At 37.6% G+C, this 18,991-nt stretch overlaps 1 protein-coding gene across 1 annotated transcript in view; it reads left to right on the top strand.

Moving 5' to 3' along the window:
• The window catches only part of USH2A (Usher syndrome 2A (autosomal recessive, mild)), a 589,735-nt gene that overhangs the window by 317,284 nt on the left and 253,460 nt on the right, over positions 1-18,991 (top strand). Inside the window, 2 exon segments of the mRNA XM_004685238.1 lie at positions 13,044-13,195; positions 18,551-18,713. Coding sequence (XP_004685295.1) covers positions 13,044-13,195; positions 18,551-18,713 — 315 coding nt within the window.

Genomic DNA, 18,991 nt, shown 5'->3' with positions numbered 1-18,991 from the left:
TGGTGATGGGAAACCCGTGGGGATTACAATTGAGATGAAAAAAAAATGTGCAAAATGATGTAAAAATAAACTTTTTAATAAAAAAAAAAAAAGAGCCATGCAGGATTTGGTTCATACATGCCATGTGCTGTTGTCAAGACTTGATGTCAGCACTGGCATAGTAAAGGAAGAGTAAGAGGCAAGGTTTCCATCAGCCCCTGGGGAGAAGAAAGGGTTTTTAAAGATCTGGGGGGAACATCTCCCCAGTTCAGCCTTTGGTTTGCCCTAGATTTGTGAGAATTTAAATATGAACATATACCAATATGGCAATAATGTCAGTAAGAACGGAAAACTTTTAGCTGGTTGATTATTCTTGTGATTTATACATCATATCATGAAGATGATAGACATTACTGAAGGATCATTGAATTCATCTTTTTGAATATATTTATTATCTCAGGAATGGATAGTGGAAAAATTAATTTATAGATCTTTTATATACATTCTGCAAATGCTATCCTTCATGATAGTAAAGAATTAATTTTGATAATATATGTACACAAAAGTATATGTATAAATAACACTTAAGAATTACCCTCATGGAAAGGAACTGTTTGATTTTCTGCTAATATTAATAATGGTGATAATGATAGTTACAGTATATAATTATGTGCCATGCCAGCTAATTCATAACTAGCCCATAACATAGGTATTATTATTACCATATTCAGATGCAGAAACTCTGGATTATAAGTATTAAGCAACTTGATTACTTAATATAGATTCCTAAGTAGGAATTCAATATGCAGTGTGGATGCTTCAAAAATTCATGATTTTACTGACTGTACTCTGCTACTTTTGGTAGAGATGCTCATAACTTAGAGTTCCTTCTAACTGTTTGGAAAAAAAGAAAACATGCAGTTACTATTTTACTTGTTCAATGTCTTTGTGCCATTGTTCAGTAATTCTTAAGATCTCTATGCTGATGTTTCTCTGGTTTTAAAGAGAAAACTATTTTTAAAAAATAGTTTAAATACTGTTCTATTTTCTGTCCAAATAACTTTATTTTTAAATAGTTTAAATGCATGTCTATTTTTTGTCCTGAAGTGCTCAGTTTTCATATAATAAGTGGGGGGGGGGGGGGATATACAGAATTCAGGGAATCACTTAGGAAAACTGCTTGACAGTTTGAGCAAACCTAGTATAACTTTTATGAAACACCTCCAATCAGTTTGTCAGGTAGAATTTCCAGAGCAGAGTCTTTTTTAGATTCCGTGGATTCCATTTTTAGGAGAGCATGCCAGTAATAAGGCATTCTTCCACAATGTGAAAGCTGTTCTCTCTTTTCCCTTTTAATTGAAGGATCAAGTATTCACATAGGGAGATATCTGCCACATTCAATCATTGTCCAGACCTTGGGGGGAAACCCTGAGCCTACATCCACATTGCCATGCTGTGCTGGAAAAAACAAACAAATATGTTGGGAACATTCTACATTCACTATGTATGTTATTTTTGTGACATACTAAAGCATTGCTGTTTAATTCTTACAGTAAACACCATTCTTTAAGGTACACAGCAATACCATGTATTAAATGTGCATTGTTCTGTACTCATATGGAATTTCCTTGGTTATGTGACAACCCGTTGAGCACCTTAAGAAATGCAGTTTGACATAACATGATGAAGAGGCACAAAGTTATATATCCCCATGGATGTGCTTTATGGACAATTATGATTCAACTTCCCTGTGAAAATTAAACACCTTAAAAATTCTACCATTATGGAAAGAGAAAGGTGATAAACTTGAAACTGCTTATTCTAGACGGCCAGTGGGAGTTAACTGTCTTGTGGATTATCCATTGAAGAACCGAATTTGTAGAGCTGGATTTAAAAAACAAATCCCCCTTACTGCAGAAGATAATATTGTTTTAATTTTTCTAGAGTTATCTTACTGATCATTACCACAGCAGAATAAGCAAAATTAAAAAAAAAAGCACAAACATTATAACAGGATACAATGTAACAAGTCACCATAATTTATGTTGGCTATTTTCCTCTGGCTCTGTGGACCCTCTCTCCCCTCCTCTGCTCTCCAAGACGTTCCTTCACAGGGTGAATAGGCAGCTTCCTCTTGGTATGTTCCTGGGTCATAGCAGCAGAAAGAGCTGGGTGGGCAAGAGGGAAATGAAATCTCATAATAACCCCCTTGACTCTTTCTGCCTGACTCAGGGCTGCCTTCCCCTACCAGAGGCTGTACATCCTACCCAATGCCCTAGCTCTGTAACCCCAGATCTTTCTCCAGCTTCCTGAATCTGTTTCCACCCTCTTTTCTACAGATGGACGCTTACTGGCCCCCAGTCAATGGGCTTGTAGCATTTCCTAGGAGTTCTAGCTGTCACTAGCTGGGAATGCTTCATTGCCCCTGTGGCTTTCCCTAACCTCCCCATATCTTCCTAGATAGTTGTTTCAATAAATTATCTCATTGTCCATTTCAATTGCCATCAGTTTCCTGCTGAGACGTTTGCTAGTTCCTACATCTCATTTAATCCACATGGAATTGTAGGGGCATGGAGGTAGAAATAAATGTAAAGTGTGTTCGTGTGTTCTAAGGGTGTTTAAAATCAGTAAGCAAACAAAAGTTCTAATTTGTTAACTTTGTTTTGGTATACTACACATTTGAGAAGCAAATAAAGAGAGTCATGTACTGAAGTTCTACACGAAAGGTGAAGAAATCGGTAATACGTAATTTCCCAAAGAATGAGCAACTTATTGCTAACTCATCAAAAGTTTTATGCTTATTATTATTATTATATATCTAAAGTTATAATTAGTTAAAAAACGGATGTGACATTTTCCTCTCGAAGTAGGTCTGAGCAGGAAACTCAGCATGAAGAGCAGTTTCTCAACTAAGCCTTATTCCCCAACCCACCTAGCAGATTAGCATCTGAGTTCTCCCCTGCCATCAGTTCCCTTCTGTTTCATGTAATTCTTCTTTTGCAAAATTTATCCACACATAAAACCCTTAGTCTGTCTTCCCATAGAGTAAGTTTTTTAAGAGGTCAGAGACTGGCATGATTTATTAGCTTCCTGTTCCCAGCCTAGAATACAGTACCTCGCACATAGTAGGTGCCGCATAATTGATAACTGATAAACCAGGTTGTAGCAAACAAATCCACAAAACCCAGCAGATTTTTTTTTAAATATTTATTTATTTGTACATACAGAACTGGGGTACAGGCCAGAGGCTCAGGGCAGTGAGACGCTTCACAAGAGACAAAGTGGGGAGCAGAACAGGCAGATCTAAGAAGTATACTGCTGAGGGGAGCAGCGGGCGGGTCAGGAGAGGTCTGCCACGCCATGTGGTCACCTCCCGGGGCAGGCAGGAATCGAACTCATGCGCAAGTGCTTTAGCTTCTCAGTGCTGTGCTTTAACCTGCTGCGCCACCAGGGAGGGCCCCAGCAGATTTTTTTAAAAAGTTATTTATTTATGTATACAGAAGTGGGATACAGGCCAGAGGTGGTGAGAAGCTTCAGCAGAAACAGAGTGGGGAACAGAATAGGCATATTGAAGAAGTACACTGCTGAGTGGAGCAGCAGGTCAGCCAGGAGGGGTCTGCCATGCCATGTGGGTCACCTCTGAAGCTGGAGATGGAACTTACAGTGAAGTGGCTGTGGCTGCTTTGTGATGCTGTGTTTTAACCCATTGCACCACCAGAAAGGGCCAGATCTTTTTTCTAAAACATTTTTTACAGTATTTTTGAAGGACTTATTTTTCCATACTCTATTCTCTGGATTTAATTGGCATGGGAATTTAAATTGAGCTAAGTAACACACACATAGGAAACTGAGATGGTGATGGATAACTTACCAGGAAGCCTAAGGCATGATTCCCATAATAAAAAAGGCTTTCACTTACCCATGAAGTGAAGGACAGGACCAAGTTCACTCCTCTATGTGAGTCACACTTAATTCCTAGAATACTTTCATGTGTGCTCACTCATTGGCTCTCAAGTTAACTTTCAGCCACCAGGACAGGGGAATCACCATTTTATTGATGAGGAAATTAAAGCTTAAAAAAGTTTAGCTCCCTGGCCAAGTGTTAAAGGAATGTGGCCTTGAGATAAAGACCATGAGAATCAGGAAAACCACCTGCAGGGAGCCTGTGACTTCATTTTTTCACTTCAGTTCTTTGGCCCACTTCTTCTCTATCAACCTCCAAGAGGGTACCCAGGATATAGTAGGTACTCAATTACCAACCTATCAACCAGGTGAATAATCATTTAATTGTATGCACATAAAATAAATATTCAAAAATAACTGACCATGTGAGTTATGCTGCTCTGCACCTTGAATTTTTTTCCCCTCTAACTTGGAATAGGCATCTTTTCATGTCAGCCCATAGTACTCTTCCTCAGTTTTCCTAAAAGTGTAATAGAATATCATTGAAAAAGACCAAAAACCTTATTCTACCTTGAGACTACAGAGCACATGGATAGTGTCCATTCTTTGGTGCAGTGGTCAATGCAGTTAACCATTACTCATTAACACCATTGACAATGAAGTCAAGTACTTGGTCAAAGGAGTCCTATTTATCATTGACTTAGTGTTGAAAGAAGGGTTCATGCAACAATTGTTTCCTCAGGAGTCCCCAGGGCTAGAGGAGGACCAAAACAATAACAAGACATGATACTGTTAACATGTATCTTACTGGCAAAAAGTAGAAGTTCTTTTGGCATATGGGAAAATGAGAAGCCATATGTACTCTCAGGTGGTTATGGAACTGATACACTTTGAAAATGGGCTATCTTATAAAGTTGAACATATCCCAAAAATATCACTCTAGTATACATATCCTAGGAAACTCATACACATGTCACTCCAAACACATGTACAAAAATTATTATAGTTACACTGATATAATAGTTAAATAGGGAAATAATCTAAACATCTAATAGCAGCAGAATAATAGATTTTGCCACATGAGAATATTATGTAGAATTAAAAATGAATGAAGCATGGCTATGCTCGACACAGTTGGACTTATAAGTGTATGTGGAACCAAAAAAGAGGGAAAAATGTTAAATATGATTCTACTAATACAAGTAAAAAAAAAACCAAAAAAATTAAGCAACAATTTAATTGCATCATTTAGAGGTATATTTCTAGGTAGAGAAGCAAGGAAGTGATACTTGCAAGTGAATCTAATTATCTGTGAGGAAGTGGATTGTGGAAATCAAAGGACAGATGAGAAATGTATGTGGTACTGGGAATATTCTATTTTTTAACCTGATGATGGCTATATGGCCATTTTTAAGTTGTTTTTAAAATATACCATTTTAAACACATTGCCATGTTTTATGAACTGACTTTAAAAGTGTAGGAGAAAATAGCTAGACAAAAGCTAGCAATATAACATTTTGTGCACTGTAGAATCTGAAGACACCAGGACCACTCGTGAAGCAAGTGCTTTCTGGCTGTGTGGCATTGGCATCTGTCAAACTTGTTTTTCTCATCTGTAAAGCCAAAGTGAAGCTCATTCCTCTTTCAAGGGTTTTCCTGAGCATTTAGTGGTTGCAGATGGAAACACAAATGCATTTGTTATTGTTTCAGTATCACCTTTCTCTGACATTCAAGTGTTGGTGTCTTTTCCATATCTTGTTTCTTACACAGCAGTTTTGTTTTATTTGTAATTAAGTGAAATATTTAAAATTATTTTGAGAAAACTGTAGACCCATTTGCAGCTATAAGAAATAACAGAAAGTCCATGCTCACTTCCCCTAATTTTCCAGTGATAAAATCCAAAACTATCATATAGTATCGCAACTGAGATTTGGGCATGGGTATGACCGTACTGTAGAACCATTTTCATTGCTTTCCATTACAACCTTGTAATTTTTTTTTTCTCTCCTCAAAATGAAAAACATTCCCCTTTTAAGCTACCAGTGGCGGGGTAAATGGGTTCTTGATTAGTAGGTTTTTAGGAGTTCTTCAGTGCTAACTTCATTGTCCACCTTTGATGAAAGTCGACTCTCCCTTTTTGGACATGACAGTGTATCATATTCCAGTCTGACATACCCCAGTCCTGAATGTGAAGTTACCTGTATTAAAGAAAAGAAAGTGTATAACTGTGTTGAAGACATTTTTCTCTTAGAGTCTGCCACCCACTACTGTTAACATGTGGCACTGCTGTACCCCTGCCTCAGACATAACTCGTGTGACATATTCACCAAAAGATGGCAGTCAGCTGTATTTCTTGACACCATCAGTTGTCACACTCTCCCTCCCCTACTGTGGTCTACCCACCCCAGCCTGTTAGATGTCATTCAAGGTTACATTTTTCTAGAAATGACTTCCTCCTTGCTTCTTGCTAGAACATTAAGAGGTCCCACATTCTCCCCATAAGATTCCTATTCCTTGGAGTGACATTCCAGACTCCTCTTTCCCTTTGAAGATTTCTTGTCTGTTAAACTTGAACCCGTTACAGTAGTGGAAGAAAAAAAAAACTGTTTTGCTTGATCCACCTTGCACTTTTCCACTTCTCTGTGCTGGAATTTCTTGTTTTCTTCACTGGGAACATCTTGACTAATTGCCTTTCCATATTTCACTGTTAATGGCAGAACCACCCCCACCCTCCTTCCTTATCTGGAAGACCTACTTCTCGCAAAAGCTTTTGGACTCATTTTAGTCAAAGTGATTGTTCTCTGAGAAAATGTCCTATATTCACTCTCTGTGCCATATGGTTGGATTCACATGTTCCTGTGATGCTTATGCTTATCATTCTTACTTAATTCTTGGATTTTTATTTCTTCAGACCTATGTTTCATGCTTTTCTTACTTCTATTAGTCTTTCATAGGTATTATTTCCTATTCTCTCCGTCCTCCAAAGCACCAGGCCAACTACCTTTCAGGTAATTGACTCAATAAATACATGTTCATCTTTTCATGAGGATCATTTTAATTTCTTTCAGGACATGTTTATCAGTTCCTAATTGGAGAGGAATTCCTACATGTTTTAGAAAAGAAGATTAGGTTGGAAGTGGAGAACAGGTGTATTAACAATGGTGGGGTGAGACAGTCAGGTTTCACACCTGATTTCAGATTTGTGTGACCTTGGGAAATAACTCAATCCCTCTAAGATGTTATTCCTCCCTCTCTAACAAGAAAAGTGTCAGTTCTTATTTCTTGGTGTTGTCAAAGTTCACAGAAATGATTCCTATGAAGCACGTATCCCATTGCCCAAATGCTCAGTGCATTTTTAAATAATAAACTGTTTTTAAAGTTTCAAGAATACTTACAAGGCATTTCATTTACTTAGAAGTTTACTTTTCTCATAGCTATTCACATATGTCCAGAACCCTCCTCACAACAGGGAAGTGTATCCTTAGGCTTTATTTTAGATGTCCACTCAACAAAATCTAACCAAGACCCTGGAATTCTGACCACAAAACTGGGGTTCCCAAAAGAGGAACAGATAGGCAAGGGGAGAGAAGGCTCAGTGGATCTGGGTGGAGGATTCTAGGCACTTTGGTGGTGGGTAAGGTGTGGTCACATACATCTGAAGGGGTGAGACCCTGAACCCCTGCAACATCTTGTAATACAGTCTTATATATCAGTGCCAGTTAGCTCAGTAAATACAAATGAAAAGTGAAATAACTGTTCACTAGATTCTTTAAAACACTTTGTTTCTTACTTCAGGAATATGAGGTCAGTGCAAATAGTTATGCTAGCAGATATTTTATACACTAGGTGTGAGTTTTGGGAATGGAATTGCACAACATTCTATATATTGATACTCATTTTATTTATATCAAGCTTCCTAATCCATACACCAATTATGAAGTCTGCCTGTATATTTTTATAAGAAGTGAAGTTTTCTTTTCAAATGATATCTCCTGTTGTTTGCAGAGATTCTGAGAAATTTGTGGGTCCTTACCTCAGGATTTTATAGTTAAGGATCTTGATCAGATCAGAGGATATGACCACACTGATCTCAGGCTCCTTTGGGGGGACATGTGTGGACCCCGCTCTAAATCATAGTGGTACCCCACTGTGGCCTGACCTTAAGATCTGGTCATTGGTTGATGAGACCTAGACCAAAGGCTCAGTGGTCACAAATGGAGAAAGGTAGAGATTGATCAGAAATGACAAGTCTGCAGGACTCAGTGATGGGGTGATCAGGTGGGTAAGTTACCGGAGGTTGTCAAAATTAGAGTGTAGATTGCATTTAGTCAGTATACATTGGTTCTATAATTTGGTTTGAAAATTGAGTATTTTAGCCCTTGAACATGCTGGATAACTGTATGTTGGGTAGGTGTGGATGAATGTGTGCCCTCACTGCACCGAAGGTGAACTTCAGTCTCATCTGCCTCTCACTTCAGTTCATCCTCAATCCTAAAGTCTTCAGATGAACAGATCTCATTTAATTTCGTGATCAGCTCATTTGCCATGTACTTTTCTTACACTAACCTCTTCTTTCAGTAACTGTCTGTTATTTCTTTATCCATGGTTCCAGATGTCCTGGTCATCTTGTTTCTCAACATAGCTTGCTAGGGGGTTGAGTTGTTAGAGTCAAGTAAACAAAACAAAGTAACCTTTGAGAGACTATCACTGAGAGATAATGGAAAATATCTCAAAAAGTAAACATAACAATTGATAATGAGTAGCCACTGAGTGAAGTCAAGGATGAAATCTGGGAAAGTAACCTTTATGTCATCAATTCTGGAGGCTGTATAGAGCCCTTGCTGTCTGTAATGCTCAGTTTGAATCATCACACAATGCTTCAGTTATACCCTTTACAGTCTGAGAGAGAAGACGGGTCAGTGTGTGGTGCTTGCTAGAAAGATTTCCTTCAGAAATGTTGTGATTTTCAAAGTTTGTGCTTAGGGGATGAGATTCAGTTATAATGAAAATTAACATCTATAAAATATCTCATTTCCGGGCCCTCCCTGGTGGCACAGCGGGTTGGAGCACTGCACTGAGAAGCTAAAGCCACCTCCGCATGAGTTCGATTCCCGCCTGCCCCGGAGGCGACCACATGGTGTGGCAGACCTCTCCTGGCCCGCCCGCTGCTCCCCTCAGCAGTGTACTTCCTTGATCTGCCTGTTCTGCTCCCCACTCTGTCTCTGGTGAATCCTCTCACCCTCCGCATCTCTGGCCTGTACCCCAGTTCTGTACGAATGGATGAATCTTTAAAAAAAAAAAAAAATATCTCATTTCCCAGTATGTCAGATAAATGAGGTATTATACATATAATCCTAGCAAAACAGAATTCTCTATTCCCCAGTTATATAAGAAAAAGGGAAATATTGATTCGGGTACTTCATTTTAGTGTTGAAAAGCAGGTCAAATAAGTAGTATTTGAGGGGTCTAATAATTTCCTTAAGCACTTCTGCAACACATGATTTGCACGTAAGATTTTTTTTTGTGGTGAGGATTAAATGATTGCTTAGCAGATCCTCCCATATAGTAACTTCTTGTCATTACAATGAGTTGATTTTTATCCATTTTTCTTCTTTAAATATTTTTTGTCCTCATTGGTTTTTCACTACATATCTTTCATTTCTTAATTTTAATTTATTTGTGCTCTTATGTGTCAAAGATTAAGTAGCATTAAGTCACATTCTTTGTATAAGCTTCCTTAGAATTTCCACACATAGTTTCATCTGAGTAAAGGAGAACAGATGTTGGCAATTGTTCTTTTTTGTGAAGTCAAACCAGTCCAGGATAGTAAAAGGAAAACATATCCTCAAAAGTCTAGTAATAAGGAAAATAGTCCTGCTTTCAGAAAGGTGAAACCATATCAAACTATCTTTAAGTGAAAATGGGAGAAACACCCACGTATTTTATATAACTCATAAATATAAAGAAGGAAAATAAGTTATTATATACGTAGACCTCTGTAATAAGCAAGAACTAAAGTACAATAACAGCTGCAATTTTTATTTCTATACCTAGTTGTAAGATCATAGTTGAGATTTACATCTACCATTTGCCTTCTGACAGTAACTCATCTATTTGGGTTTCTTAGTTTAGTGAATCAACCCAAACTTTCATCACTAAAGGGTCTGAGTGCTTGGTTGTCCTGGATGGATTGATGTCAAGTTTTGATCTTATGGGATCATATCTGGTCAGATAAAGAGATGCCCTTGAGGATGTCCTGGGTGTCACATATGACAAAAAAACTTATCTTTCCGCCTGTTCCTATATGTATATGGGGAACTGAATTGCCAGGTAAAGTCTCAAGTTCTAATTTAGTGGCACCTTGACTGCAACCCATGATTTAATCATTTATTTTACTGTAAGTAGATTCTTTAATTAAAAAATAGTGTTGTGAGAAATTATTGACCATGGGTAGGACATTCTGGAAGTGTACAGATGATGATATGCTCAGACCGTTGTACAGGTGAGTGAGTCCCTCCCACACACACCCCTGGGAGAGAAGGATGTTTGGCGAAAGGGCTCCTGACATTATGATGCCACCAGGAATCCTCTCTCCATAGGAAGATTTAATCTACCTTCAGAGTATTGCAAGAACAAGTCTGCTTTTCATTAAGTTTGAAGGTCAGGTCTCCCACAAGGCAGTGATCAGGGACTCCTCGATGACTGTGGACTCTGCTAAAGACTTTTGTTTCAACATTCTTTCCTTCTCCAAGTCCTCCATTTCTGAGGTATTCATTAATATCTTTTGAGCAATTCTCTTTTCATATCTCAGGTATGGTGGTATCTTTTTCCCATGGTCTTAAACGTTCACTCTATGTTAGTTACTGATATTTTTACTCTGGCATGTGTTCATTGATTTATTCACTCACTATTCCTCCCATGTTTTAGACAAGGTGCTAAATTCTAGAAACATACAAGTGAGGAAAAGCCAAGTCTGCCTTAGGGACCTGCAGTTCATTGAGGATGTCCAGTAATTAAAGAATAATATTGCTAACAATATGAAAAGTAGGTGTGTGCTGTGTTGGAGAGGACTGTTTACTATGGAAAACATCCCCGACAGTCCTCAGGGTAGGCTGTCTCTGATACAGGAACATTTAAGCTAACGCCTCAGAAACACTGAGGCGGCCACTGTAAAATTAATATTACCTTGAAAGATGTTCTAATTCACCCTGAAAGCAAAGTTTTGCTTCCCCCACATAATGCTTGATCACTTTGGAGATTCTATATTCCTGATGTACGTAGAATCCTAACTTCCTCTTAATGAAAATATTGTGATTGAATAAATCTAGCGCTATTCAGTTTCTGATGTCTGCTAGCTGACTTCATGAAAAAAACATACATTTTCTTTCTTCAGAAATAAATTGTAGTTGATCATTAAAACCAGTGGTTCACTCACTCACTAATATCTCCTGAAATTATTTTGTGAAATTTGTGCAAAGGTTTTATGATTGGGTGATTTATGGTGTAGCTGAGAACATGAACTCTGGAACTAAAATACTTGGATTCAAATCCTAACTCAACTTGACAACATCCCCTCCAATTCTACTGATGTTGTCTCAACTGGTAAGAGTTCACCTTTTAATAGATAGATAGTACTTTTTCATATATATGTATCACGTGTCCATCTACTCCTCTGTCATTGTGCACTTAAGTTCTATAAGTTGGCTATTATAAATAGTGCAGCAGTGAACATAGGAGTGCCTGTATCCTTTTGAATGAGTGTTTTGCCTTATATGGAGAAATACCAAGGAGTGGAATTGCTGGATCACATTATAAATCTATTTTTCATATTTTGAGAAAACTCCATGCTGCTTTCCATAGGTGCTTTTCATTCCAGCCCACAGTGTAGGAGTGTTCCTTTTCACCACAACCTCGCCAACATGTGTTGTTTCTGGACCTTTGTTTCTGTTTTTTTAACATGGCCCAATTTCAGTGGAGTAAAGTGGTATCTTATTGTGTCTTTGATTTGCATTTCCATGTTAAGTGATAAGTGTACCTTTAGGCTACTTACATATCTTCTTATTTTATCACAATTAAATACACATTTACAAAAACAAAAAAATCCTGACTCAAGCACTTACCAGCTATGTGAGCTTCAGCAAGTTACTTAATTTCCCTGTGTCAGAACTTACTTATTTAGAAAATGGTAAAGTTTCTCTTAAATTCCTCCTGTAAATGAAACAATTCCATATTTTTTTCTTTTTCCTTCTGATTTATTTCACTGAGCATAATCCCTTCCAATTCCACCCATGTTGGTGTGAATGGCATGAGTTTATTCCAGTGTGTGTGTGTGTGTGTGTGTGTGTGTGTGTGTGTGTGTGTGTGTGTGTGTGTGTGTGTGATCTAGTTTTATCCAGTCATCTAGTTTTGAGCATTTGGGTTGTTTCCAGGATTTACCTATTGTAAGTAGTGCTGGCAATAAACATAGGGGTGCATGTATCTTGAATTAATACTTTTGTGTCCTTTGGGTAGATACATAGGAGGAAAAACTATATTGTTAATACCATAGGAAACAAAACAAAACCAAACATATAATTATAAACCAGAGGGGGACAGAATGGGATCAGAAAAAGGTATAGGAATGTGGAGGACTATAGTGATGATGGATGGGGGAGTGGGGAAGTAAACATTGTTTTAAAATGAATAATGTAAATAGACATATAAATAAAATTTAAAAAAAGAAAATGGTAATGGTAATAAAACAGCCTATTGTATGGAGTGTTATGAACAGAGGGTTAAACAGGAGCTTGTATGTGCCAGCTGAGAGGGGGGCCTTATAGTAGTGAGGAATAGAGAAGCATAAGTTCATCATACCTCTGGAGTCTGTGGCTGAAGGATATCTTTTTAGATGCAATCAAAGTTATAAATGTATTCAAGCCATTTATGTTTTAATCTGAAATACAAACAATGGCCATTCTATTTTGATCTCTGTACTAACCAGCTTCATGATTTGATATTCAAGAATTGAAAGCCTGTTTTTTTCATTTGAGAAAAGACAGGATTTTAAAACTTGGAGAAATGCCAAATACTGTGAGTCAGTACTTACATGAAATAAGAAGTGCTTGCTTTCTTGAAACATGCTTTGCTATTCTAACAGTCATGACCCCATGATTGTCTTCCAGGTGTTATCACCAGTTATGAACTCTATCTGCATGGCCTATTAGTTCACAATTCCTCCAAACTCAGCTGGCATGCTTCTGGGTTTGTTCCTGGGAGTTTACACATCTTCAGAGTCCATCTCTGCATGGCCAAAGGTTATTCTTTGGGCCCCCAGGTGAGTATGTGAATTTATTTCTTGGGAAAGTATTTGATATCACATGACCCTGAATATCAAGGGGTGGTGATTTCCTTCTCTGTAGCTACCCTCTCAAGCAGAATGGGAAGATTTGTTTAATAAAATTTCATTTAAGAGTTAATAAGACTTTATATTCAACATAAATTTCAAGACAGTACATAGGTCTAATGAAGGACAATCTACCTTTTACTGAAATTGGCAAATGTAAGGGTGTCCAGTCAAATAGGTGGATATTCAGTTTTGCCTATTGTGACATGTTTAAAGTGGATTTTTTTTTCTAAAAAATAGGCCCAACAAGTAAACAAGTTTCTGATTAAGAAGTAAAAATAAGTGACAGTCCATACAGCCATAATATGTCAATACCATTACCCAACAAATATGTGAATTCATTAAAAGACTGTTTGCCTCATCTGTTAGAATAACATTTCATTTCATTAGTATCAAACAAATTCATAAGGACAAAATTTGAAATTCCATTAAAATCATCTTTTGATACCCATATTCCAAAAGTCTATAATGCATCTCTCTATTTCATTACGGTTAAGAGATTGACGCAAGTATGCTTTTTATTTCTGATATAATTTTAATTTTAATAGTACATAATTACGAGAAAGACTGGCAAGACATTCTTTAGCGTCAAAGCATCATATTTTATCGTTGTTCACTTTTCTTGATGAATTAGATTTAGCTTCTTTTAGGAGCAACACTCATTCGTTTTAGATATGTTTTTGGCAATGTTTGCTAAAATCCTATCATTTTAAATGCACTCTGTCTTCATTGAAGAGTGTATTATATAAATATTACCTACAAAAGTAGCTCTAGTTTAATTTTTCCTTCCATATTTCTGATCACACCTCTCATTTCATTGCAGAGATTGGTTGCTTTCCAAGATGCTAAAATCATCTGTCAGGGGAGCTGAACTGTAGTCTTTATTGCCATTAAGTATTTTACAGTCCAGGCCCTTTGATGGGGACTCACTCTTAAAAGCAGGAGTGGCAGTGAGCCAACATTTCCTCTCCATTCAGAGAGACACACCACACACACACACACACACACAAACACACACACACACAAGATCACTGCCTATAAGCTTGAAACTCAGACTTCTCAAACATAAACTGCACATTGTGGTCCTAGATATTAAATTGGCCCCATTCCAGCTCTTCAGGTTCTGGCCACATTAAACAAGTAAGACATGATTATTGACAGGCACTTTAAACAAGTAAGACATGATTATTGACAGGCATCCCATGCAGATAGTGGACAATGTTAACCTTAAAAATCAAATCCACACTGCCCTGATGAGAAGGGCCAATCAAAAAAGGACCACCCAGCTTTCTCTGCCACAGCCTCTGACTTGCTAAGCTCCAGCCTGATTTAGAGAGTTCATTTCTCCCCCAGTCGCTTTCTTTCTCTTGTGTCAATGTGCAAACATGTTTCCCAAGTCAATGATCCAGCTCTAATCACTGGGATTGAACAACAATGTCTTTATTTAGAATAAGTTAACTGTATGCTTCCAAGAAGTGAAAACCCTTGTATTGGACTTATTTCTAAAATCTTTTTCACCAATTAGATGACCTTACATGTCTGAGTATCCCAAGTATCCCCATCTGAATGAAAGATATTATAGATTCAGTTCTTTAGGATTGATGATTCTTTTGAATGTGTTATTACTGATTTGAGACATCCATGAATCTTAAAAGCCACACTTGCCTATCTTTAAATTATCAAATAATATTCAAGTAAAGTCAGCCAAATGTAGCAACTGTGGATATAATCATGTTAGAAGTATTCTTTATCTAAAGCCCATTGTTATGTTTCACTGAAACAAAACTATAAGAAGTTCTTATTTTTAGATCTTTTGCTGGAAGACATCAAAGAATACATTTTTGAAGGAAGTAGTTTGTTTTTGTTCACCCAATAGCTTGTCCTAATGATATCTCTTCGTTTTTAGAAAGAGAAGCCTGTTTGTTTTACATCTTCTACATATTAAAACTAGAGTCATTCCTAAGTGCAGGGAAATACATTCAATGTTTTTATAACAAATATGTCTTACAGGATGTAGTAGTAGTAGGATTCACACTCATATTGGCAGTTGTTCATATAACAAAAGAAAAAAGTACTAAAAATCAAATTTATTAGAGTACTTTTAAAACTAAAAATTCATATGTAAACTCCATATTTTTACCATTTTTATGCAGTATTAGCTCAACATATTTTGTTTTCTGGCTTGACCAAAGTTTGTTCCCTTCTACTTGTAGTTCACAAAGTATCCATAAAAGATTTCCTGTGGTTTGTTTTCAATTCTTCATTTACACAATATAGTTGGATTTTTTAACAGGATTCTCACTAAAAAGTACTTTACAATGCCACTGATTCCAATTTTAAGTTTCTGATGTGCGTTATCAAATTAATTCTAGTAGAGTTTTAAATTGTTTAAAATGGACGTGAAATTTATTTTTTTTCCTTACAGTTATACTATTGTAGTAAAGAAAAATGTCTCACATTTTTAATAAGATGCAATGACTTTGGTGATATGAGAATCGATTTATTTCTTCCAGGTAGCATGGTTAGCTAGTCTTCGCAGTGTCTGAAATTGGGAGTTTTATGACTCTGTCTGGCCTTTGAACATTCACTTAGTCCAGTTCTTCAAAGCCCCTTCTTAAGAATGATTTTGAGGGCACTCCCTGGTGGCGCAGTGCTTAAAGTACCACACTAAGAAGCTAAAGCCACTTCCGCATGAGTTCCACCCCCACCTGCCCGGGAGCTGACCCACATGGCGCAGCGACTTCTCCTGACCCGCCAGCTGCTCCCCTCAGCGGTGTCCTGCATTGATCATTGATTCTGCTGCCTACTCTGTCTCTGGTGAATTCTCTCACGGCCCCTGCACCTCCAGCCTGTAACCCAGTTCTGTATGCACAAATAAATAAATCTTTTTTTTTTTTTTTTTTTAAGATTTATTTGTACATACAGAACTGGGGTACAGGCTAGAGGCTCAGGGGTGGCGAGAGGCCTCACCAGAGACAGAGTGGGGAACAGAACAGGCAGACAGAAGAAGCACACTGCCGAGGGGAGCAGCGGGCGGGTCAGGAGAGGTCTGCCACACCATGTGGTCACCTCCGTGGCAGGCGGGAATCGAACCCATGCGGAAGCGGCTCTAGATTCTCAGTGCTGCGCTTTAACCCGCTGCGCCACCAGGGAGGGCCAAATAAATCTTTTTTAAAAATAAAAAAAAAAATGATTTTGAAACTCTAGGCCACTGCTGTGTCTGGGTTTCCTTGGAGAGGCCCTATCTGCAGGTAACCCGGCAGCCACACGTGTGGGCACTTACCTTGTCACAGACACTTTCACAAAGAACTAAACACGTTTATTATTGTCAGGAGCTTCAATATTATATTTGCTATGGTTTGGAAAACCTTCTGTGGGAAATCATCCCTAAACCTATTTTCCCCTCCTTGAGAAAATACTTATTCTATTAACTTCAACTGTTACAAATGAAAAATAAGGTCTACCTTAAAAGTGTTTACTCTAAAAATATCAATGGAATATTTTATACAAGGGTTTCCAGTACATCATGAGTTGATTAGAGATGAAATTTGTATTGAAATGTTTGTATGTTTTCATTGTATATTTGTTTTCAAGTAATTTTTTTTCTGTCAAGGGAGATTCCAAGATCAAAGTAAACTAATCTCTCAGCTTGTTTTTTTCCTAAATTTTTTTCTAAAATCAAGGAAGATAGTCAAAAGGTAAATTTTTCAAAAATACCAACTCAGAACAAAATAGTACTATTACCAAATTTAATGTGGCTTGAATACTGGAGTTTTAATTTTTAATTAACCAGATATTTTAGGATAATAATGTAATTACCTGGAATTTTTTTAGTTCTTTAATGTTGTGAATCTCATTTTGGTTTGAAACCTTTAAAAATCATTTTCTATACAATAATGTGATCTCTCTCCCTATAGAGAAAATGAAGCCAATTGCATTGTTATGAAATATTAAAGTGGTGAATTGGTATTTTTCTAGTCAAGTTTCTTTATCAACTTTTGTACTGAGCTATTAGGAAAAAAAAAAGAAGAAGAAAGAAAAATTGAGTAGGAGTTATAGATCTAAAGAACCCCATAGCCTTTCTCAGATGAAAATAAAACATGTCGTGACCTCGTACTTATTAAAAATTAACACTCTGTCTTTTTCACATTTATTTTCGTAATTGGGAAGGCGTATTTGCCCTAACAAATGAGGGCTTCCTAATCGAGAATATCTGCCTGCGTAAGGGTTTCCTGCTTCCTCACCTGCTTGTGAGGCCTGAGCTTGCGCTTTAAGAAGGTCAGAAGATCACCACTAGATCTTAAAAGGGACTTCTCAGCCATGCAGATGATCTGTGGTGATTGGTTATCAAATTTAAGCCAATTTTTAAAGATGTTAAAATATCCTGAAGCCCTTTCCTCCCAATCTTGCCCTTCACCCTCCTTTTAGCCATTTTGTCATTTTACTCATTTTCCTCCGCAAGTCTTTCTGGCTCCTGTGCATTTAGGGAGTGCATCTTAGTTCAGTATCCTCTTCAAATCACTCATTTTTTTGCTTTTTTCTGCTTAGGTTCACTAACACTAATATATTAATGAAATATTCAACTATTTTGTGATTATACCTTAGGGATGGAATCAATCAGGTTCATTTATTTCTTGATGTCTTGCAGGATGCCATTTTTACATATGCCCTAGGGAGCTGAGAATGTGAATGTGTGAGCATGTATGTCATGTGTCCGTGCATGTCTGTGTGTGTGGCGTGTGTATCTAAGCGTGTGGTGTCGTGTGCATCTCTATGTGGTATGCACATGTGTAATTGTGTGATGTCTCTGTGTATGGTGGGTGTTGATTTTGTGTTGTGTGTCTGTGTGACATAGATGTATGTGTTGTGTATGTATCAAGATGCTTGGTGTGACCTTTGACAAAGCCCACAAGCCATCACTGCAGTCAAGAATAGGAAACATACCTTACACCTTGTCTTTCTTTCCCCACACATAAAAATGGCTTGGAGCAGCTCATCAATAGACTCTGGAAAGGCACAGCCAAGCCACAGCCACAGTCTGATCCAGATTCTGGAAATCACAAACAGCTGCCTTGGTCAGGGACTCACACTCTCAGCTTTAACAGCAGGCAGAAGAAAACACAAGGTCTGCTTTGATCCTGCTGACAAAATGAGGTATTCATACAAGATGCTACTGTCAAAATAGTTTACTTCACAGCAACAAGAGATCCTTTGAAGAAATATGCTCAAAGTGAAGCATGTACTTATTCTATTTGCAAACAAAAATAAATCTATTTTTACTTGCAGGTGGAAAATTGCAGTCTAGAAGCCCCTCCTGAAGGAGCAGTAAGTGTACTGCCTAAAACAGAGGGATCCCAGGAAGCCCACATGCGGTGGGAAGCCCCTCCTCACCCCAACGAACATGTACTCTGCTCCATCATTTGTACTGGGATTTTGTATGCAGAGCAAGGTAAATGTTTATAATTTTTAAATTACATTACACTGAGAAACAACTTTTGTTTTTATTTTGAATTCTTTTCTTTTTCAAAATGTGCCAGTACTTTACATGACATGATAATTTGATAGCACAACTTCACACCTCCAGCTGTGCACAAGCTTCACAATTTTTTCTAAAAATCTCCCATACTGATGAGTTAACTCAGTGATTTTCATTGCAGCGGAGCTGAGAACAGCCTCACCTGAGCAATTGTAGGAAAGGTAAATCCTCAGACACCACCCCTAGCTACA

The sequence above is a fragment of the Condylura cristata genome, unplaced genomic scaffold, assembly GCF_000260355.1.
Source record: "Condylura cristata isolate star-nosed mole 26May11 unplaced genomic scaffold, ConCri1.0 scaffold00018, whole genome shotgun sequence".
Classification (NCBI taxonomy): Eukaryota; Metazoa; Chordata; class Mammalia; order Eulipotyphla; family Talpidae; genus Condylura; species Condylura cristata.
This window is presented reverse-complemented; position numbering and strand designations above follow the sequence as displayed.